The following is a 24,356-nucleotide window of genomic DNA, read 5'->3' on the forward strand; positions in this document are numbered from 1 at the left end:
TATTAATCCACAAGCTTCATAATAAAGTCTTATATCCGGAAGCCCAAATCCGCGTCTTTGTCTTATATCTGTCATATTTACATATTTAATTCTAGGCTTTTTGTTTTGCCATACAAATTTTATGATGTCCTTGTTCCATTCTTTAAAGGTTTTTAAATTTCTGATAATTGGGAGATTTTGGAATAAAAATAAGAGTTTCGGGAGGACATTCATTTTAACTGCTGCAATACGGCCCATTAATGATAAATTGAGCCCTTTCCAGCTTTGTAAAGCTTTTTGTATTTCTTTCCATTTTGTCAAATAATTATTCCTCATTAATTGCGAATTATTTGCTGTAATTTCCAGCCCCAGATATTTTATTTTTGTGGAGATTTGTAAATCTGCTGTTTTTTCCAATTCTACTTGATCCTTTTTGGAAATATTTTTTGTCAACATCATTGTCTTTTTCTTATTTATCTTCAGACCTTTATGTTAGTCTTGGGATCTTCCACAATGCAAATAAGATCGTCTGCGTACGCTCTAGTTTTATAGGTTTTTTCCCCCAATTGTGGTGCCTTTTAGGTTGTCATCTTCCCTTATGTTCTTTAGTAGAATCTCCAGAGCCATTATAAAGATTAGAGGTGATAAAGGACACCCTTGCCTTGTTCCTTTGGTAATACTGAAGCTTCCTGATAATTGTCCATTTATTGAAATTTTTGCTGATTGTTGATTATAAATTGCCCCTATTGCGTTCTAGTTCAATATCCAAAATCTAGTTCCTGTAATACCATTTTAAAGAAGTCCCAGTTTAAGTTGTCGAATGCCTTTTCGGCATCCAACGCTATAAATGCTACTTCTTTTTGTGGATTTGCTTCATAGTACTCTATTAGATCCAAAATTATTCTTACGTTTTGATTTAAGTGTCTATTTGGTAAGAAGCCTGTTTGGTCTTCGTGTATCCAATGTTTTAAAATTTCTTTTAATCGATTCGCCATAACATTTGTAAAAATTTTATAATCTGTGTTTAACAGAGAAATTGGTCTGTAATTTTTTATATCTTGCCCGTCTGTATTTTGTTTATGAAGCATAATAATATTTGCTGAATTCCATGATTCTGGGATTTCTTTTTGTTGTAGGACCTGATTCATGATCTTCTTTAAGAGTGGCATTATTTCCTCTATCATGGTTTTATAGTATCCGGGGGTGAAGCCATTCGGACCTGGTGCTTTACTTGAGTCCATCCCTTTTATGGCCTTTTTAATTTCTTGCTCTGAGATCTCCCTGTTTAATAATTCTCTTTGGTCATCAGTTATCTTCTGTATTTTTGATTTTCCTAAATCTTAATTATGTTTTAGTATTATACATGAACAAAGAACACAGTAAGTTTTGGATTTGCATGCATCTTCCTCCTTTTGTGGAAAAGACAATAAGAGGAATAAATACAATTTCATTTTGTTTTAGCAAATTCCTAGATTGTTACATACTGATCACGCATTGTGATTTAAAAAGAAAACAGCCAGTTGCTTAGGCCAATAATAAACAAGTTATTTTAAACCACAATTCCAAATCTCCATGTAAGTATATGCCAGGAATCTGTGAACGTGAAATTTATTTCAATAGGCTGATTTCTGCACATGTTAAGAAAAGTTATGCTTTAACATTCAGTGTGAATGCAGCAAGTGTTATAAGCCGGGTGAACAGCATGATTTTACCTCACAACTAAAATAATATGTGCTTCATGCAGTTTTGTTAGTGAAGGAAATTACCTAATTGGGCATATGGCAAAAGACTCATTTCTATAGTAGACATCCACCCAAAACTCTGATGTTTGTGGAAGAATGCAGAAAAAGCAGAGCCCTACTTGAAGATATGGATTGAAAGGCAAGTTCCAATAGGATTTTAAAAATCTTGTTTACAATTTACCATCATCTCCAAGAAGCTCACCAAGAACATCATCAATGGAACCTATAATAAGACACAATGAGACACAACTGTTAAAAGACTGCATATATTTAGGAAAGAGGACTACAGGAAAGAGAAAGTTATGGCTGTCATAATGGCAAGAGCTTCAGGGCTAGGGAGGGCTGAATTAGACTGTGCTATCTACTAGGTCAACCTATGAAGCATCATCCCAGGGTGAAAACCAAAAAGTAATAAGAATGTGTAAATATAAACACACATACCTTTTAGTCCTTTCCTCGATTTTGCTGCCTAAAGGAAGAAAAGAACAGATAGTTTATTAAAGAAGATTAAAGCAAAGACATAAGCCTGCCTAAACCAATATTGGAGGAGACACAATAAACTTCAGGCACTAAGAGGTGGTAATTAGCCAGAGGGTTCTCTTGTATTATAGGACTTTTATCTGTTATTTGATAACTTCAAAGATTTTAAATACTTTAGGAATCATTGAAACTTAAGAATATAAGCACATAATATGCATATCAATAAATTGTAATTATAAAATGCCTATCACTACATGTTCAATTAGAAACTGCTGAGTTGGGATCCCTTTCCCCAATAAGTTTATTTCCCTTCAAGCACATCAATTACTATGTGGGATCTAGTAAAATACAAGTCATCTGAATTCAAATGTGTAGAAGAGCACTGACTTCAGAATTTAATTTAATTCTGACTGTCTGACTGTCAAAAGAAGTCTGTTGGACAGAAAAAGAGTTAAAAACTTCTGATTTAAAGGGCTAAGCTTGGAACCCTATTTTCTGGGTAGTTTGGTTGTAATGTGGAACTAGGCCTTCTCAGTTATTTTATTTATTTATTTATTTATTTATTTATTACATCACTTCTACCCCGCCCTTCTCACCCATCAGGGGACTCAGGGCAGCTTACAATATAAACATATACATCAGAAAAACAGTTTACATTAGATTTAAAAGTCTTTCAAACTTAAAAAATTACATGAAAAATTGAAATATACATTAAAAACCTGCATAATTGTACATTTAAATAAACATTTAAGGTGCTTTTCAATGGGGCACAGTTCTGTAAAACTGTTCTGTGACCACAGTTCTGTAAAATAAATGGATTAATTACACTATATAACACAATCTTTGTTCCTGGATTATAAATGCCATTTCCTAATTGATTCTAATATAAAAATATGGAAAATGTTTATTAAACTGCAAAAACTTTGTTCTTGCGAGATATCCTGCAGCACATTTTGCTAAAGTTTTTCAATGGCTTGCATAGATGACCTCTTCACATGGGTCTTTTAGGCCATGCCTTTGCGCTGCAAAAGGGAAGGCGCGCAGGGTGGCTTGTGGCACCACACGCCTCCTTTCTCCTCCCCTCCTTACAGGGGGCGAGACAGGGTGAGCTGGCACCCTTTCCCTCCCCGCCATCAGATGGCAAAAAGGGCGACAATGTGCAGCAGTGCATGTTGCCCCGTCACCCTTTCTGCCATCACACGGCAAAAAGGGGAGGAGGAAGCACCTGGAAGGAATGTAGGCAAGACCTGTTATGCGTCATGTGATGGCGCATGGCAGGCTCAATCCAAGCCACACATAAAAGCGGCAAAACGGGGCAAAAATGACCTGTGTGAAGAGCTTCAGAGTTTCATCCAATTCAACACAGTTTGCGGCAGCCACAAAAATTAAGTTTCTGGAGTATTAACAGTTACGTACTTCCAAAGTAAGTACCACACAATTAAACAGGAAATAACACTTTCAAACCAGGAAGATATTTTTTTTTTCAAATTTATGACATATTGTAATACTTCCCTTACCATACTATAGCATCCAGTTGAAAAGACTGTATCCTTCTTTGTTTTGTGTTTTCTTCAGACATTTTTCATCTTTAGACTTGTATTGGTAATTCCAGCCCAGTATATATTAAATTCAGTCTCCCTCTTCTAAAACGGTGAATTGTAAAATAACATTCTTAATTTATTTTCATTAAGACCATTTTCCCTTCTAAGCTGATAAAATAGGAAATATATTTTGTTGACATAAAGAAGCATCTCAGAGTAGCCTTTTAGTTTTACAACAATTCTACAAAGATTTAAAATTAAGATGTGTACAGTGTTCCCTCACTACTTCACGGTTCACTTTTTGCAGATTCACTGTTTTGCGATTTTTCAATAAACACTAAAAGACTATTATAAATCATAAAAAATTACAATTTACAGCCTAAGGAAGGGAGGAAGGAGAAGCCAACGGGAGAGAAAAGGAGCCCAAGCGGCAATGGGAGGAGGAGGCAATTTATCAACACACAATTGGTTAATAAAGACTTAAAATAGTGTATAACTACTAAAATAATGTATAAATATTAAAATAAATATAGCATCCCTACTTCACAATCTGATGTGAAGGACTTCCAGTTTGCTTGTCCAATGGGACTAGTACAACACCATATTTGTACGCATTGGGTACAACCCCCCACCCGGCCTTATGAACCTTATAGGAACTCATGGGAAATTACTTGTCCAGAAACCATTACTTCAAACAGCATTTAATTGTGTTTTCTTGAATAACAGAGAGTTGGGCTGGATGGCCCATGTGGCTTTTTCCAACTCTATTACTATATTATTATATGATCCTATTTATTGAAAGCATTATACTCTCTCATTTTTTAGCCCCAAAGGTTTCTGGACCACTCTAAGACGGTGCTTCCTTTAAACCCGCAAACTAAGTAAGGGAAGCAAAACTCTGGTCACCCCAGTAAAATTAATGCAGTTTGACGCTACTTTAACTGCCACAGCCTAATGTTATAGAATCCTGGGAGTTGTAGTTTGGTGAGGCACCAGCACTACCCTGTTTCCCTGAAAATAAGACATCCTCGGAAAATAAGACCTAGTAGAGGTTTTGCTAAATTGCTAAATATAAGGCATCCCCCAAAAGTAAGACCTAGTAAGCAAAGTTTTTGTTTGAAAGCATGCCCGGCACCAAACATCATCATCATCATCATCATTTAATTACTTATTAATCACCCTCCATCCAAGATGCTCTAGGCAATTTACAAGATAAAATTGTAAAGGATAAAAATACATACATATAAATATTGATAAAATTAACATAGATTAAAAGCTCTAGTAAAGAGCTAGAACACCAGAGCATGCAAGATTGGTAAATGTACATACATACCAGTTGTACATGGAAATAATGGTAGTAACAAGAAATTATTTATAGGATTCAGTTTGTCTGGTTATGTTGGTTTGTGATGACAACTACTGTACACTACAATATATAATAAATGTTCATTTTTTTTGTTCAACAATAAATGTGAATTCTTCTTCAAGTAAAAATAAGACATCCCCTGAAAATAAGACCTAGCACATCTATGGGAGCAAAATTTAATATAAGACACTGTCTTATATTCGCAGAAACACGGTATTCAGTAGAGGTTAAAGACCTTGTAAAAATACAACTCCCAGAATTCCACAGCATTGAGCCATGGCAGTTAAAGCAGTATCGAACTGCATTAAATCTAGTGTAGATGTACCTGAAGTCTCTGTAATTAAAATGACGTGCTGCGTGCATCAAACTAACACCATGAATATGTACCAAGACATTATCCTTCCCACTGACCCACCAAGCAAGCCCACCAAATGAAATGACAAAATACTCTACACAAAATTGTTATCATATTTTCTTTCTTTTTCCTACTAAGCCTTTTGTGGGATAGGTTCATTCCAAAGACTCATATTTCCTTTAAAATTACAATCAGCCCTCCATATCCACAGATTCTGAAGGCATAGTTTGAGAATATCCCCCCCCCCCCCCCAAATCCAGGAAAAAAATCCAAAACGCAAACCTTATTTTTGCCGTTTTATATGAAGGATGCCACTTTGCTATGTCATTGTTTATAATAGGACTTGTGCATCCACAGATGTGGGCATCCAGAGGGGGAACCAAACTCCAAAACCCCACTGCAACCCCATAACCGAGAGAGTGAATGTGGGGTTCTCTCTCTTCAAGTGACAGGAAAGGAGATTCCACATGAATATTAGGAAGAACTTCCTGACCGTGACAGCAGTTCCACAGTGGGACTCTGCTTTGAAGTGGGGTGGAAGCCTCCTTCCTTGGAGACTTTTAAACAGAGGCTGGATAGCTATCTCTTCCAACTCTATGATTCTGAATGGAGGGCAGTGACCTGCCACACTAGACTCTAGACTGGGTACTGTGCACGTGCTTATGGCCTCTTCCCATTTGAGCAGTGCTATTTTGATTGATTGCTTATTTTAACTGAATTGTCTTTGTCTTTGACTTGTTTTAACGATGGATTTATTTTGTTGTGTTCAGTTATTGCATGTTGTTTCACACTTATGTTGGAAAATGCCCTGAGTCCTTTCAGGGAGATAGAGCGGTATATAAATAAAGTATTATTATTATAATTATATTATTATTATTGGAGTATGGGGCCATCTATATTGCTGGTTGTACAGAAGCTTTCTGAAGCTTTAGGTGCTCTTACTGCCTATTACAGGGAAAATCAGCTGATTCCTAATCCATCAAAAACACAGACATATGCTTTTCACCTTAAGAACAGACAAGCATCTTGAGCTGTGAGGACTACCTGGGAAGGAATCCCACTGGAGCACTGCAGCACACCAAAATACTTGGTAGTTACCCTGAACTGTGCTCTGACTTTCAACAAGCACTGCTTGAATATCAAGCAAAAAGTAGGCACTAGAAATAATATCATATGAAAGCTGACTGGCACAACCTGGGGATCACAACCAGACACAGTGAAGACATCTGCCCTTGCACTTTGCTACTTTGCTGCTGAATACGCATGCCCAGTGTGGAACACATCTCATCATGCTAAAACAGTGGATGTGGCTCTTAATGAGACATGCCACATTATCACAGGATGACTACGACCCACATCACTGGAGAAATTATACTGTTTAGCTGGTATTGCACTACCTGACATCCACCTGTAAGTAGCAGCTTGTAATGAAAAAACCAAGGCAGTGACATCTCCGGAACATCCTCTTTTCCTATATCAGCCATCACACCAATGCCTTAAATCAAGAAACAGCTTTCTAAGATCTACATAGATGTTCGCAGGAACACCTCAGCAAGTGAGAGTTCAAAAGTGGCAGGCTAAAACCCGGAACCTCAATCAGTGGCTGATAACAGATGAGAGACTTCCCCCTGGGCACACAGAAGACTGGGCAACTTCCAAGTCGCTGAACAGACTGCGCTCTGGCACCATGAGATGCAGAGTCAACCTTGACATGCGAGTGTGGAGAAGAGCAAACCACAAGCCACCTATTACAATGCAGCCTGAGCTCTGCCACATGCACACTGGAGGACCTTCTTATAGCAACCCCAGAGGCACCCCAAGTGGCCAGCTTCTGGTCAAAGGACATTTAGTATCACACCAAGTTTTAACTTTGTTTGTGTTGTTAAATACATTACAACTGTACCCTCAATCCGCTTCTGACACAATAAATAAAATACAGTGCTGGATGAATGCCGCTTGACCCCACTTTCACTACCATGGCTCAATGCCAGATAACCCTGGGAGTTATGGTTTTACAAGCCCTTTGCCCTTCATTTCCAGGGAGAACTGGGGCCTCCCCAAACCGCAATTCCCAGGAGACCATATCACGGAGCCATAGCAGTTAAAGTGGCGTCCAGCTGCATTAATTCAGCAGTGTGGTTGCAGCCTCTGTGCAGGAGAAAGCTTGAACATCTGTCCCCATACGAAATAGCCAAACAACTCCAGTTGCCATAGTAGCAAGGCCTCTATGACTTGCACTGCCAAACAGAGAGCGTGATAATAAATTCCCCTTGAACCCTAAAACAAACAACTACCATTCCTCTGGCAAGAACCCTCCTGAGGGGCTGGCAGAGTCTCGCGTCCCGCCCTTTCTAGCCCCGCCACAGACAGGAGAGCGCGCCTCACTCGAACGGGTACCGCCAGCACAAGGGGGGAGGGTTCGAGAGAGCACAGTCTGCCCAAGAGTATCTTGGGAAATGGAGTTCTTACTTTGGCCACCGTGAGGCTGCCGAACAGCTACTTTCTGTGGACTGCAACTAAACCGGAAGCAGCGCATAGCCTTCTCCCGGAAATGTGCCCTTTTTAGAGCGTTCCTTCTACAGAACAGTAAACTAGGCCGTCAGCACGATTGTTCCAGAACTAATGCAATTTCGGTAATGAGTTGTATCCAGTGGAAATGCTGTTAAAAAGGATGATGTTATATAAAATAGAAGCAAGCTCATGGGTGCATCTACACTGCAGAGTGAGTGCAGTTAGACACCACGTTAACTGCCTTGGCTCAATGCTATGGAGTTGTAGTTTGGTGAGGCGCCAGTGCTATTTGCACAGCTGACTGAAAAAGTACAAAGTACAGCCAACTGAAAATAGTCCACAATTGGGACACACGACATTCAAACTTAGAGTTTTTAAAATGGTTTTGGCTTTGTTAAATTTTATTTACTTGAAGAAATTTGTACCCCGCCTTTCCTTGCTTAAGGGCCCAAGGCAGCTTGAGGCGGATAAAAACATGCATAATGAAAGTTAAAACATTTAAAACCAAATAGTAGTTGCTGTCACACGTCCTAAAACATACAACCCTAAACTAAAATAAAACTTCAAAACCACCCCTAAATACTATTGCATGAGAAAACCAGCTTTGGGTCCTTGGGATGTCTAGTTTACCTGGGCCAGGTCCCCACTCATTGAAGTCTCCTCCCCCCCCCCTTTTTTTTTTCTTCCTCCTTCCCTTCCTTTCTTTCTCCTTTCCTCCCTCTTTTCCTTCCTTTCCCTTTTCCCCCTTTTCTTCCACTCTGCCTGCCTTCCTTCCCCTTTTTCCTCTGGGAAGCCTGGCTTGTTAAAGGTACTTTGGAAAACTATGTCTTTCATGTATATAATTTGCCCTGTGGTGGAGCCTCCGGCGGCCTAGGGGATAAAAGCCTCGTGACTTGAAGGTTGGGTTGCTGACCTGAAAGCTGCCAGGTTCGAATCCCACCCGGGGAGAGTGCGGATGAGCTCCCTCTATCAGCTCCAGCTCCATGCGGGGACATGAGAGAAGCCTCCCACAAGGATGGTAAAACATCAAAACATCCGGGCGTCCCATGGGCGTCCTTGCAGACGGCCAATTCTCTCACTCCAAAAGCAACTCCGGTTGCTCCTGACCAAAAAAAAAAAAAAATGCCCTAAACGCTCCATGTGTTTTCCTATGTATTCCTATTTTGCCTATATGTTGTGTTAAACTAATATTTTATGCTCCTGAGATCCCCATTCTTTCCCTTTGAGGGGAACCATGTTCCTGAACCCAAAGATGCCTTGCATCCCACACAATTGCAAAGCCTGGGGGAAGGAAACCAAGCTGGGAATTTCTTCATCAATTCCCAGCCTCATCCATCTCTTGGACTTCATCTGGACATTGTAACACAATAGCTTACTTGGGCAGGGCAATCATCTCTCCCTGCCCTCTGGGAAGAACCAATTTCACCATTCTACGCCTTTGATGAACGGGACGGCTCATATCGGAAGGAAATCAGCATTTCTACAGCCAAAACCCATCCTCTGTAATTTTTGCATGATTGTATTAATAGACGTTTTGTTTCTCTGGGGTCTGGAACCGCCAGATCAGTCCCCTGATGGGCCATGCCATGTTCATCTCATAAGACAATAACATTCTTGGCTAGGGCCAGAAGATGCCCTCAATACTTTGTTATTTTTCCTGTTCAGTAAAAGGAACCCCATTTATTGACACTTAATCATCCCTTGTTCCCAGCCCACACTGGCCAGTGAGCCAAGCTTCTCTCTGTGACTGGTCAGAATTAGAGGCTTGGCTGCAGCCTGCCAACTTGTGTAAAAAAGGGGCTGTGAAACTGTATTCTGTATGCTATCTACTTTGTGAATGTATCACTAGCTAGCATCTTATCTGCAGATAATAAAATCTTCCTTGGCTGAAAATCATCTTCTCTCCTTGCTTGCTGGCTAATTTCAATTGGGCCTTGTAAAGAAGTGTATGATTTTATTTTGTTTATAGATGACATGTTTATTTTATTTTGTTTAAACAGTCAGGTTTGGTTAATTTAAAATGGTAAGTATTGGAGCTGATAGTGCCAGAAGGTAACCAGCTCAGCATTGGAAGACAGGTTGCCGTGACAACGGGGGCGGAGCCAACCGCCGTTTGAAAAGGAAACCAGGGAAGTTTAAATCTCAGTCTGTGATTTCTAGTCACAGGGAACAGACTGGTTTCAGATAAGGAAACCAGGGAGGCAGACCTCTAGTAGGCCAGACTAAGCAAGTTAGGTGACTTGTTTAGGGTTATTTATAGAGGCTGTGGATTAGGGGAAGTTAATCCCAGTGGATCCAAGAGGATCAGGTTCTAGTTAGTTTTGGAGAAAGAAGTATTTTGAAAGTTGTAACACCTCACATCTATTTGTAACCGTTAATCTAAGTGCCTTTAAGAAGTTATTGAAACCACTAAGCTCTGTACATGCAATAAACTTGTTTTGATTTTTATTCCATCTAAGTCTCTGTCACAATCATATACTAAGTTAAGCAACATCACCTTCTGAAGTAAATAAAGAAATCTTAAAAATAATAAGGGCCATCTGCCTAACATCTCCTCCATTTGGTGGCAGCGAAGATAATTAAACACATAATAATATAATTAACATCATCATCAAGACATCTTTATAATTGGTGGTAACTGTGTGTGGTTGGATAAAAAAGATTCCTCCCTGCCACATCACACACCTTTACAATTGGTGGCAGCGGTGGGATCAAAAGGATTCCTCCCTGTCACATCCGTACATCCGTACAGGCCTAATCTATTTGCTCACCATAGCAGGGACTCACTCAAAATGGGCAGCTCAAGCGAATTACTTGCCTGGATTTCTGCCAACAGACATCTCCCTGGCCTCACTGCCAGGGGTTGCCTCCTAAAATGGGGCCAACAATACATCATATAGTTCAGGAAGGAGGGAATAAATTGTATTACTACGGCCACAGACCAGGAGTGTAAAACCATTACAATCGGAGGTTTTAAAAACAAAAGCATTAAAACCAGAAATTCAAAACAATAAAAGCAGAAAGTCCGGGATAGGTGTTTGATTTGTATGGAAATATTCTAGTGATATACATATACAGGCATCCTCCCATTTTCCCTCTTCCGTTTCATCCTACAATGACCAAAAGTCAAGTTTCTATAAGTGGAAGCATAATGAGGTAACATTGGACATGAGAGTTTTAAAAGATGGCTACTTGCATATTAGTTAGCCTTTAATTTTAAACAAATGCCATTGCCATATTTATTACAAAACACTTAAGACACTTTAAAAATTAGCACAAATGCAGCAAAGACTATTTAGGTAGTGATGAGAGGAGCCTTAATCATAAGCACATTGGGCCCCCATTGCTTTGTCCAGAGAGAAAAACAGCCAGGGGTTCTCTCTCTCTCTTTTTAATCGAGTCAGAAGCGACTTGAGAACATACTGCAAGTCGCTTCTGGTGTGAGAATTGACTGCCTACAATGATGTTGCCCAGGGGACGCCTGAATATGTTACCATCCTGCTAGAAGGCTGCTCTCATGTCCCCTCTCTTCCTTAACTGAGTTCAACCCTTTTCTGGCAAGAATGGAGGGGCGGTTTAAGTGTTGGATTAGGACACAGGAAAATCAGGGACTGAATCCCTGCTCAGCTTTGAAAACCCACTGGGTGACCTTGGGCAAATCACGTTTTCCTCACCCCAGAGGAACACAAAGGCAAATCTTCTCTATATTTACCTTGCAAAGAAAACATAATAAAACCACCTCAGAGTTGCTATAACTCAGAAACGAATGCAAACAACAACAGAAATTCAACACCTCATCGTTGAATTAAAGTGGAAAGAAGGAAGTTCTCTACATCAGGGCTTCTTACACTTTTTCAATTCATTGACATCTTTCCACCCAAGAAAATCTTCAGTGACCTTCCTTCCTTCAGAGAATTTTCAACGCAACCCTGGGTTTATAAGTATGTAAAATAAGTACAAAAACCGAACATTTGCAGATAATAAATCAGCATTTGAAAGGCTTTCTAAACAGGCTGATTTCCCTTTTTATAAAGCACAGCTGAAACATTTTTTTTTGCAGAGTCCACTGTAAACACTGCATGTTGTTGCTAACAGATTTCACATAAATATCTAGGTTGTGTTCAGAAACCTTTTACTGTTGCCAGTTTTCTTACAATCTCAACACGGAGCTAAGGGAATGTATTCATGTAGGCTATTGTGCAATAGCTTTGAAAGCAAGAGTACAAAGCAACAGAAAGAACATAAAATATTTCAATAGAATATTTCAGATTAGCACTGTCCCATATGGTTTACAGCATCAACTCAAGAAACAATAGAAAAGTTTTCCAGTGTTTGAAAGTTAATTTCTTTATTAAGTATACATGAGCCTGTAAAATATGTTCAACTGGTTTCTTCTGCATTGTTTTTTTATTTCCAGTCAGCATTGTACACAGAAAGCCAGTATGCACATATATTAATATCACAGTAATTGGATACACTAGAAGGAATGCTTCAGGCAGCCTGGGAGTTAAAATGATTTTGCTTCAATTTAAATACATAGTGCTTCTCTTGCTTGAAGGTTGCAGAGTAAGGAAACCCCTGCAGCATGTTTAGGTCTTTAAAAAGTGGTCCACAGAGTGGTCCGCAAATTAAGTCTTGAGATTTTAAGTCCGATTCTTCATTTATACAGTTTCACATAATTGAGGACAACTCAAAATTCTTCAGTTGGTGATCTCTATATCCTGATTGGTTAGAAAAATTCAGTGAAGTACAATCCAACCTACTTGCTAGAATTGTTACTCCTGCTGATTTCACAAAATAAAAGTTCTGTACAATGCTTAAATGTTAGCCTGCTAACAGTAATCTGGAACTATTTACTCTAAAGGCACCTATTCTTTGTGGCACCCCTGAATTCAGAATGTGTATGGTTATGGGCTTTTGTCCACCATTCCTATTTGGAACTCATTCCCATCTAGTCTTTGATTCTGCAAAATGCAGGGTGTACATTATTCCACATCTAAAATAATTTAAGTGCTTCAGAAAGAGTTCTAGAAAATACGAAAACTGGTATGATTGGAAAAATTTATCTTAAATACTGTTCAACTTTCAGGTCAAATATGTCAAGAAGTTTTCTCAGCCTGCTACAACTGCATTTAAAGTTGTACAGATTGTAGTGATTATCAATGACGTCATTCCCAACATTTTCAAGTCTCAAGAACTTGGACATTTCCTCATTATTTGGGATTTGAGCCTAGAAGAGACAAACCACACAGAAAATTTTACCAGATATATGACCATGTGTTTCACCTTTAGAACAAAAGAGCAAGAGCCATCTGGCCTTAGAATCAGGATGACTCCTGTTAAGAGGAGAAGCAGTACCACGAGGTAACTGCTGGATTTTAAAAATACACTAAGTTGTAGATGGGTGGACAAACTTACATACATTGTTCCTACCAAGGTTCATGCAGCCCAGTTCCTGATAGGGCTGTGATCACCATAACTGGAAAGCAAGTTCACAAGAAGCTTCTGACAAAGTGCACACAGCTACCTTGAATTTAACAGCATTTTCAGAAGGAAAGCTGTCAACTATCTTCAGAACTACTTAGTAGTGAAAAAATCCTGCTGAACAAAACACAGGCTTCTGCAGCAGTCTAAACTGCTTCACAAATCGACAGATTTAACATCAATCTGTAAAGCTTTTTTGAATGATTAAAAAGGTTTTCTTCTGAGCATAATCACATCTTGTATTCCTTTGCCATAATTCATTCAAAATGTATTAAAAATTGTAAAAGCTAAAGTTACTGACTACCCTATGGCTATCTGGATTTGCCAAATAATTCAGGTGTGCACAGGGAAAATGAAGTAATCAATTCCAGGGAACAGAAGAATAGTATGTTAAAACAGCAGGAAAGGTTATCACAGTTTAGCTTGCATTGGCTTCAGGTGTTTATGGAAAGATGGATGGACCTGCAGAAGGTAATAAGATAAGTTAATTAAAACAGAAACATACAAACATCATACTTCTTCATCCCACACTAGAATGGGATGGATATATATGAAGCAGGATGAGGGTCAGTTTTCACACTTGCCCCTTCTGCATGCATCATTATTTTAGGGACGTGCGGGCAATGATGTTGTGGGAGCCACTTGGACACTTTTCTTATTCCTGAACTAGAAATGCATAGTGCCTCCCCCTCCCTCTCTCTACATATACATATACATATATGCCTCAAAACACTTCAACTCTTTAACATGTCCCTAGGAATATAGCCCAAAATCTATCTGATTATCTCAACTACTGATATTATTTATTTATTTATTTATTTATACCCCATTTTATCTCCTCAAAGGGGACTCAAAGCAGCCTGACATAAAAGTACTGATATCCAATTTAAAATATTCAAATATACATACATGAAAACAGAATTAAACACAAACAGTATTAAAATATTCAGTTAATATCATCAAACATATTCAGTGTTAAAAACCACAGCATTCTCTGACTAAATCTTAAACACCTTCATTTTTAAACACCTGTTTGAATAAAAAGGCTTTAGCCTGCTGCTAGAAGGGCAGCAGGGAGGGGGCCATTCTGGCTTTCCTGGGCAGGGAGTCCCAGAGTTGAGGGGTGGGAATCGAGAAGGAAGGCCCACTCTCTCATTCCTACTAACTGGGCTTGAGATGGAGGTGGAACGGAAATGACCTCTCCTGATGATCTCAGGGTCCGGGCAGTTTCGTACAAGGGGATGCAGTTGGCCAACTAGCCTGAACCTGAACCGTCTAGGGCCTGAACTAGCACTTTGAACTGTGCCCAGTAACAGACTGGCAGCCAGTGGAGCTGCTGCAACAGGGGGTTGTCCGCTCCCTGCAGCCAGGTCCGGTTAACAACCTGGCTGCAGCTCTTTGGACCAGCTGAAGTTTCCAAGCACTCTTCAGAGGCAGCCCCATTTAGAGTACATTACAGTAATCCAGACGGGATATAACGAAGGCATGTACCACCGTGGCCATATCTGGCTTCTCAAGGAATGTGCGCAGAAGTTTAATCTTAACTTTCTTTGGCATGGAAATCCATATGCTTGCAATAAGCATGAGTTTTACTTATGTCTAAGTCAAGGAACTCTGCCGCACTGTTAACAAACCAAAAAAGATTATGACCACAATTTTTTTTTCGTGTCAGGAGCGACTTGTGAAACTGCAAGTCGCTTCTGGTGTGAGAGAATTGGCCGTCTGCAAGGACATTGCCCAGGGAACACCTGGATGTTTTGATGTTTTTATCATCTTTGTGGGAGGCTTCTCTCATGTCCCCGCATGGAGCTGGAGCTGATAGAGGGAGCTCATCCGCGCTCTCCCCAGGTGGGATTCGAACCTGGCAGCTTTCAGATCAGCAACCCAACCTTCAAGTCACAAGGCTTTAATCCACTACGCCACCAGGGGTTCCTATGACCCCAAATAAATATGGGATAGATAAAGCAAGATTCACAGCCAGAATGCTCACTCATTGCTTTATAAGCACAGGTTACTTCATAAAAATAGATTATGAAGCTACCGGTGATTATTATGCACTTCTTAGATATGATTCTGATTATTTTTATATGATATATCCAGTTTCGAGTATTACAACATATTGGTATCCTCTACTTAAGGAGGACTTAATTTAGCTTGTAACTGGAATTTCTATTCTGTTCAAACAGCTCAATGAACTTTTGTCTTTAGATTTTATATATACTTTAGCACTTCTAAGCAGCTGTTGGATTAGAAATGCTATTTCTTGCCTTCTGTTCTCAACAGCTGTGGGGTTTGGGCATGGATTTTCCATTTTTCCATTTCTACTTCTGCTTTCATTAGGTCACCACATGGTCTGTTCAGATTTTGCAAGAAAATTTCTATTATTTTGCTTCTGTCCCCTTCTTTTCAGTGATAGTACAAAATGAAGCACAGTTAAGAGAGTTCTTGTTTTCTTTTCACACATCCACTGATTAAATGGACGTTCTGTGGTTCAGTAAATATGTACACCTGGCAAATGTGTGATGCCATTAGATCAATGAATCTAATTCATATAACTGAAAGCTAATGTTATATTTTAATAATTCTGAGGGAGCTGCTTCATTTCACCAAACAGTGGGATGCTACAAATTACTTTATGATTTTTTTCTTATGCATCTCTTGAGAATCCTCTTTTCCTCATTGTACTAATTAGCTGATAAACAGAATATGTAAAAGTTATGTCTTACCTGTGTTTTATTTAGTGGAGATTTCTTTGACCACTCAAACATATTTTCATAGACATTACCATCATACCGACCAAGCACAGATCCAAGAACGGAATCATGGAAGTCAAAGGAATCCACCAGAGCTATTGCATTGGGACGGATTAATGCCAAGAGCTCCTTCACACGTTGGTTCACCTGAGTTATTTGTGCGTCTGTTAAAATGCCTCCCTGAAAGAGAAAGCAAGAATTCAGGGCTACTCAGTTCATATGAAGGCCAGCCCAGGCACCCCACAAACTTGATACAGATTTATTTTTTTATTTACAGCACTTTTACCCCTCCTTTCTCACCCAAGGGGACTCAAGGCAGCTTACAATAAATAGTAAATAAATAACAAATTACAATAAATAAAAATTTATATGCCAGGTAGAACATTAGGATGCATTTGGAAGCAGACTTCCAAATACATCCCACATCCTTCTACTGTGAATACATGAAGCAGCTTTATAGAAAATAAACCATAGGTTCACCTAACTAGGATCAGGCAATTTCAGCCTTGCAGAATCTACTTGGGGTTTTTTTTAACAAGAGAGAGAATGACCAACGACATCCCAAAAGATATCTATTTAAACAATTTTGAGTCCAGAAGTTTTTTAAATATCAAAAATGGTTGTTGCAGTATTTTCATAGAACTCCTGCTTACCCTCCAACCTTTAGCTGCATATTTTAGAGAGAGACAAGATTTATTATTGCTGAACAATTGGAAGAAAGAAACTCTTGCCCATCAAACTGCAGAGATCTATAAGTAAATCCAGATCTATCTTTGTCCCATCTAGCCTCAAACTGCCTGTTCTAATAGCACTTTGTGGTAGTCTCTTTCACTGTCATCATTTTGCTATCCCAATGACTGCCTCTGTGCTGTAATCAAGCCAAAAGTCAAATTAAGAGCCCGGTTATATGCCCACAACCTCATGACCTTACCTATAGCTTGCCTGTCAGAATTATTTCACCAGGTTTTACAACTGCCATGCAAGTACAGTAGAGTCTCATTTATCCAACATAAACGGGCAGGCAGAACATTGGATTTTACATTGAACATATGATTTTACAAATTAAGCACCAAAACATCATGTTTTACAACAAATTGATAGAAAAGGCATTTCAATACATGGCAATATTATGTAGTAATTACTGTATTTATGAATTTAGCACTGAAACATTGCAATGTATTGAAAACATTGGCTACAAAAACATTGACTACGGAAAGGCAGACAGTGTTGGATAATACAGAACATTGGATAAGCGAAGGTTGGATAAGCGAGACTCTACTGTATTATTTAATCCTAGTTATCCTTGCTAACTTCATTCTCTTTGTAGCTAAAAAGCATCACCTGTGGTTCAGTTTATTAAGGTAGACTTTAGTCTCCTACCTGCAGAAAATCTCCAGTGTTTTTACTAATTCCATGGAGCGCATATAGCAGACATAAATTGTTCATAACAGCCCGGACAGCTGGGTCACCAATTTCTGAAAGCTTTGCTGTGAACAGCTTGACCACCACATAGTGACAGTGTGCCTTGAAAAGGAAACAGATGAGAATTGACAAGTGTGAATTCCTAGGACTTGTATGGTTAGGAGGCTACAAAAGTTAACTAATCTGGAGGAATACACTGACCTCAGATGCTCGGACTAGATCAATAGAAGTACGATTCCAAGCATCCTCCTTGCTCCTCCTGCGGTTCAGTTCAGCTTGCAAGTTCTTTGCTGCAAATTCAACCAGCCTGCCATAGGAAATAATATAAGTACAACTTATTCTAAGTCGCACCAAACTAGTAGTCAGCAGAATGAGCCTCAAGTTACTGAAATGCTAATAAAACTAGAGGAGTGTTTCTCAAACTGTGCTCCTCCTGGTGTTTTGGACTTCAGTTCCCACAATTCCTAACAGCTGGTAAAACTGCTGTAACAACTGGCTGGAATTTCTGGGAAATGAAGTCCAAAACATCTGGAGGAACACAGTTTGAGAAATTCTGAACTAGAGAATTGGTACTAATAGCGAGAAATGATTATGAGCATAAGAACCCCCAAATATATTATTATTTGGAGACATCCTTAAATCAATATCTCTGCTTTGATTCCAGCCTCAAAAACTAACAGCTACTTTTCCACTTTTTCACAGGATTCTGAGCTAGATTTAATCCAATAGAAGTGAATGAAAGACAAATAAGGCTCATTCTTGTAATGTGAGTGCTTATTCACCTTTCAATGTTTTGATCAACATAAAATGAAACCAAGTCAAATGTTGTGTTTCACTGCTTAATTTTACCCCTTATTTAGAACACAAGCATGCTTCTCCTTCTTTCTCCATAAATTCATTTATTTTTTTCTATTGTGCATTTTATTTTAACATTTTAAAACTTATTTTGTGTGGTGAATTATGACTCCTGTAACCACGGGGGATGTGACTCTACCTGGGCCAGAAGCATACTATATAATCATACTGGAGGACCTAGAGAGGCCCACAAGCACTTCTGAAGGTGGGGTGGGAATGTTTTTTGGAGTGTGGGTAAGTGATACCATTGATATTTAGTCTGTGGATAAAAGGCTTGTACTGTTTGTATTTATTCTTCTACAATTCATGAACTCAGAATTATGGATGTTATACTGCAAACCAATATAAATCACCTAGTTGCATATAATAGCTTTATCTTTGGTCCTTATAACAAATAATCAGGGGCCATAAATAAATTCCCTCTGACTAAAATATTGTAATGCTTGCTAGTATAAGAAAGCCAGGTAGGATAAGGTAGGTAACTTCCACTCTAAAAACCCATCGCCCTCTAAAGATTACTGAAGCCATCAAAATTCTACAGCAACCATAGTATATCTCTATGCTAAGAGTGCTAAAACATCTTCTGCAATGAACAGCCTTCCAGCCAAGAAACAGAGTGTTTCCTTCCCTTCCAGAAGAAATGGAAAAAAATACTGAATTCTTCCAGCATTGTTTTTAGAAGTATCAACAATGAGATAAGACACTGGATTTACACTGCCATATAAAATCCACATAATCTGCTAGGAACTGGATTATATGGCAGTGTAGACAAAAGGAATCCAGTTCAAATCAGACAATGTGAATTTTCTGCTTTGATAACCTGGATTATCTGGCAGTGTAGAAGGGGCCCTGGGTCTGCTGGTAGCAGCAACCAGGTTAATTTTGACTTAAATTGACTAGGAGAGTGCACATTCAATTCCTAATAGGATGCAACGGGCACAGCCATACATTTGTTGCCCTGCAATAAAGGAAAGATGTCGCATCCACAGAACCACTAAAACATGGTCTTTTCAGGCAGGAAATTAACATTTTGGTTTGTGAAATGGTGAAGGGCTACAGAAGGATATGTCTTCATAGCATAGTGTTTGGTATGTGGCACAATCAAGGTTTGCCTTTGGGATAAAAAATATGGTTGGTTAATTGAATCGATTGATACAAAGGAGTGTCTGTATTTTCATTTTAGAGACAACAACAAAGAAACACGGGCCAATCTATTTGATATAAACCAAGTATAGAATAATTCAGATAATTGTTCTTACCTGAATTGTTCTGAATTGTGGAAATATATTTTGTGCACTCTGCATAAGAACTTACCTAGAAGCTCTCAATTTATATGCTTCCACTAAGCTGGATGGGTTGTTGATATGCAGGGCAGTGGGTCGACCAGCCACTTGGTGGGGCAGAATGTGTTGCCCTGGAAGGTCATTCAGGTAGGACACCATGCCGCTAAGCAACTGTCCTGAACTAGCTTGCGTATAGCTTTTGATAAGGAATCTGAAAGCAAGAAAAAAATATCACTTTTTTGGTTGTAGAACTATGTGTGAATAAGTTAGCTCATACCTGTGACTGACAGTCTTATCTCAGAACTTAATACAGTCAATGAGGAGCAAAAGTAGGAAGGAACAAAAGATACTAGTAATCAATGAAATTCCTGTCTGGTGTGATTCATCAAACCTGGATAGTATGAAGATTGCAGAACATTGAACACTGTACAAGACTGACAACATAATAAAAACAATTCAATAAAAATGAAAATAAGTCAACAGAAGGAATAAACCAAGTAACACAAAACTAAACAGCTCGATTTTACAAACAACAAAAAATAAGTTAGAAGGAGGAAACTTAAGGCATGAAAGCAAGTAAAAAAAAGCCCTCTGTTAACAGTGCTCATTAAATATTGAGATCACTATGAAACAGAAATCTGAACTGACTGGGCCAGATATTGTAGGATTACAATTCCCACAGACTATGGCCAAATCTACACTGTTATATAATCCAGTTCAAAGCAGATAATCTAGTATTTATATGGCAGGATAGATGGGGCCCTAGTTTATACAGCCAATGAAGAATGCTGGGAGTCACAATTGGGATACTCTGGGTTTTCAAGAGAAAGGTGGTTTCATTTATTAGATATTAAGGTAATAAAAGTATGTATAATCTGTGTATTAGACTTTTTGAGGTTGGGAACTGCTGGAAAGGAGTGAGAGAATGACATGTTAGGACTGAGGGCTCTTCCAGACAGACCCTATATCCCAGGATCTGATCGCAGGTTTTCTGTTTATCCCAGATGATCTGGCGGTGCGGACTCATAAAATTCAGTTTAAAGCAGAAAACCTGCGATCAGATCCTGGGATAGAGGGCCTGTCTGGAAGGCCCTGAGTAGTGGCAGAATGTCTGGAAGAGTTTTGAAAGGGTATGGCAGCTGGACTGAGAGAGCAATCTGTGGGATGGTGGGTTGAGGAGTGTGAGTGGTTAGCAATTAGTCAGAAGCAGAGACAGAGGAGGGTTAGAGTCAGAGTTAGCTAGGAGATCAGAGAGGGATGTGATTTAGATCTGTGATATTATGGTGAAATAAATAATTATTTTTGTACTATACAGTATCCTTGCCTACATATCGAAAAGATTGATATCAGATATGGTGTTGGTAGTAATAAAGACTGACAGAGTTTGGTTGGGATAGAAGATGAACACAATCTCTCTCAGGAGGCCATCGAGGTGGTCCCCAAAGTTAAAGCCAACAGCAGGAGGACAGGAAGAGCATATTTGCAGGTGGCCAAATAGCCTGGACCTGAACCATAAGACTGCTGGAGCTTCAGCACTGCTCCTCTATACTCGCATGGACTAAGGCCAGTAATTAAACCTAAGGTGAGAGAACACAATCCAGCAACTGGGCATAAAAAACATCACTGTTTATTAAGGCTAGAGTAGATGTAGTGGTTTGAGCATTGGACAGTGACTTTGGAGACCAGGGTTTGAATCCCTGCTTACCACGAAAACCACTGGGTGACCTTGAGCAGGTCACACACTCAGCCTTAAAGGAAAGCAAAGGCAAACCTCTTCTGAACAAATTTTGGAAATCCTTTAATAGGTTCACCATAGAATGAAAACAACTTAAAGGAACCCAGCAACAATATAGAGGCAACTTCTTCCTGCCATTACCTCTCAGCTGCCATCAATTGGCAGATGGCTCCCAAAAATGATTAATTCTTTTGGTAGCTACTAATTTGAAGGGTTCAATGGGGGAAGTTCCCATTGTATGTTGTTCTTTAGACCTCATGCCCTGATTTGCCCTGTGAGAGAAGGATACTCCTGGATATCTGTTATGTGACAAATGATGCAATGGATATCTAACAGCATCTGTCCAAATAGTTTTAGAAAAAGCCAGCGAGGAATGAATTCCAGAATGAAATCTGGCTTGCCTACCTTTAAAATAGCACCCCTCGCAATTCTGAAAATGACAAGTTTCATTCATCCATCCTTCAGAGCCATCATCATCCACACAGTTAAATGAGAAATGTGAAGGACAAGTGAAATGACTAAAGACATGTAATAAGTTATGCTCCAGCACCCACCGTGCTGTTTGCAGCATCATGACAGTGTTCTCTCCTTCGTAAGTGCAGGACGGGGTGAAATTGACATAGATGTCAGGCAGGCCGCTGCAACGGGAATAGCCATGTCCACCACATGCCATCCGACAATCTTCAATGCCAGCATTGGCAACCCAGGAACTGAAAGCCTTTAGCCCTGCAGATAAAGCATGCAGCTGAGGGAAAAGACAAAGGTTAGGAAACCAGCTGTGTTATGGTATTGTGCTAAGTTCATCATATTTTAGCTCTCTTTAGCTCTCTAACTTTAGTTCTCAAGCAGGTATGGCTTGCTATGAAACCAAGTAACAAGCAGCACCTACTAAATTCCCCTTTTCTACAGTATCATTAAAGGGATAGGAGGCAATTCCAGTTTTCACTGTGGCAACTGGTCTATTAAACGTTGTTGGTCATAACTATTAATTAATATTTTCTATAGGCGTTTCGCAACAGACAGTGACAGATACAGATTACAAGGGGAGAAGCAATGCTATTATAAAATGGAACAAGGAAATTTTATTGCCTTGTTTTTGGGAAGAGGCAGGGCCTGAAACTCTGTCTGCATTGCTTCTGTCATTCTGTAACACCTCAAACAAGTAAAGGCTGACTTGCAACTCCAACACTGTTACAATTTCCACTCCATTATTTTTCCATCCTTTTCTGATTAAGAAGCCTTGGAAAGCTAGTATAATATCATTTTTCTTCAGTGATGTGAGAAAGGTGTCTTCATCCTTATTGGTTTTCCACTAGCTTTTTTTTGGCCTGAAGCAATGGCATTCATGTCTGTGTGTTCACCTGTGAAATTTAGGGTGCCAAACTCTTATCCTTTGACCATTTTTCCTCCCAGGGGTCACCCTTACACTCTAAAGAAAACACAACATTTTGCCACATTCAATTGGACTTCCATTTTAAATAGAAGAGTCATACCTCTGGCAGTTCACTCAAGTCTCCTTCACTGATGTTCCCAGTGATGCGACGGTAGGTATCTTTCATATAGGCACCCACAAAGTGGAAAGCGTAAGCTGTTGCCAGAAGAGGAAACAGTTTGTATTGCTGAGTCTGATAATCCAAGATCTGAGGCTCAGGCTCCCTGCAACAGAAAGAAAATGGAAGAGTAAAGGAAACCACTGCTTTTCTCAGAGAGCCAGTAAATATACTCAAAGTACAGCAAAGCTGCATTCCAAAAATGACATGGAAACATGTAGAAACGGTACAATCATGAATAGGTCTCACATGTGAATTCAGACAATTCAGATGAAACAGATACAAGGAAGGAAAAAAATAACATTCTCAACATCTGTCTTATGGCAAGTCTGGCTCCAAGTTCTGGGAAGCCGAAGCCTCACTGCCAAATTGCTCCTTTTTATCCTCAGTGTGGTGGATATGGCCCTTTTGTTGTCCAATCTGTCTGTGCCCAATTAGGATAATCAGCTGCAGAAGATGGCAAGGCATGCAATAGCTTACTGCTCCTTAAATTTTGCACCTCTCTCTTCAAAAGAGCAGGTGCACAGGCTGCAACAGCAAGGAAAAACAGCAGCAGTGGGGCTTGAATGTATTCCCCGGAGGAGCTGTACACCAAAGCAAGTGCCTCATGACCCTGACCATTAATATTTGTCAAGCTTGGGCAAAGGTCCTGATATGGTCATTCAGAGGAGGGCGACTAGAGGAGGGCAACTAAAATGATCAAGGGTCTGGAGAACAAGACCTATGAGGAGCGGCTTAAAGAACTGGGCATGTTTAGCCTGCAGAAGAGAAGGCTGAGAGGAGACATGATAGCCCTGTGTAAATATGTGAAGGGAAGTCATAGGGAAGAGGGAGCAAGCTTGTCTTCTGCTGCCCTGGAGACTAGGATGCGGATCAATGGCTTTAAACTACAGGAAAGGAGATTTCACCTGAACATCAGGAAGAATTTCCTCACTGTGAGAGCTGTTTGGTAGTGGAACTCCCCCCCCCCCCCGCCCCCCGGACTGTGGTGTAGGCTCCTTCTTTGGAGGCTTTTAAGCAGAGGCTGGATGGCCATCTGTCGGGGGTGCTTTGAATGGGGGATTGGACTGGATGGTCCATGAGGTCTCTTCCAACTCTATTATTCTATGATTCTATGTGGTAGGAGGACAATGATTCAAATGCAATGGAAGGAGAGGCTACATGCTCCTTCTTCTAATTTTCATTTGTCATAATTCCTGCCTTCCACATAGCCAAAACAGATGTCAGAGATGATTAGGACAAACCACCAGTTAAATTTTTCATTAAAGACTGAATAGTGCTCTAGACAAGAGAGCACACT

The 24,356-nt window shown here is 39.6% G+C and overlaps 2 protein-coding genes across 7 annotated transcripts in view; both read right to left on the reverse strand.

Moving 5' to 3' along the window:
- The window catches only part of fbf1 (Fas binding factor 1), a 33,239-nt gene extending 25,290 nt beyond the window's left edge, over positions 1-7,949 (reverse strand). The window contains exons 1-4 of one of the 5 annotated variants that reach the window (XM_062973986.1): positions 7,933-7,949; positions 3,719-3,844; positions 2,163-2,190; positions 1,903-1,944 (exon numbers count right to left, since the gene is read on the reverse strand). In XM_062973986.1, coding sequence (XP_062830056.1) covers positions 1,903-1,944; positions 2,163-2,190; positions 3,719-3,721 — 73 coding nt within the window. In that variant the 5' untranslated portion in view covers positions 3,722-3,844; positions 7,933-7,949. Of the gene's footprint in view, positions 1-1,745; positions 1,872-1,902; positions 1,945-2,162; positions 2,191-3,718; positions 3,845-5,745; positions 7,736-7,757; positions 7,911-7,932 lie in introns of those variants that run through there. The other 4 variants (XM_008104404.3, XM_062973985.1, XM_062973988.1 and 1 more) reach the window with 4 other exon arrangements.
- Positions 7,950-12,295: 4,346 nt separating this feature from the next.
- Positions 12,296-24,356, reverse strand: part of acox1 (acyl-CoA oxidase 1) — a 38,934-nt gene continuing 26,873 nt past the window's right edge. For both annotated transcript variants that reach the window (XM_003217201.3, XM_003217200.3), the window contains exons 8-14: positions 23,000-23,162; positions 22,061-22,251; positions 19,803-19,982; positions 17,835-17,940; positions 17,592-17,735; positions 16,185-16,391; positions 12,296-13,920 (exon numbers count right to left, since the gene is read on the reverse strand). In XM_003217201.3, the coding sequence (XP_003217249.2) occupies positions 13,870-13,920; positions 16,185-16,391; positions 17,592-17,735; positions 17,835-17,940; positions 19,803-19,982; positions 22,061-22,251; positions 23,000-23,162 (1,042 nt within the window). In that variant the 3' untranslated portion in view covers positions 12,296-13,869. The remainder of the gene's footprint in view (positions 13,921-16,184; positions 16,392-17,591; positions 17,736-17,834; positions 17,941-19,802; positions 19,983-22,060; positions 22,252-22,999; positions 23,163-24,356) is intronic.

The sequence above is a fragment of the Anolis carolinensis genome, chromosome 2, assembly GCF_035594765.1.
Source record: "Anolis carolinensis isolate JA03-04 chromosome 2, rAnoCar3.1.pri, whole genome shotgun sequence".
In the NCBI taxonomy this organism is placed as follows: domain Eukaryota; kingdom Metazoa; phylum Chordata; class Lepidosauria; order Squamata; family Dactyloidae; genus Anolis; species Anolis carolinensis.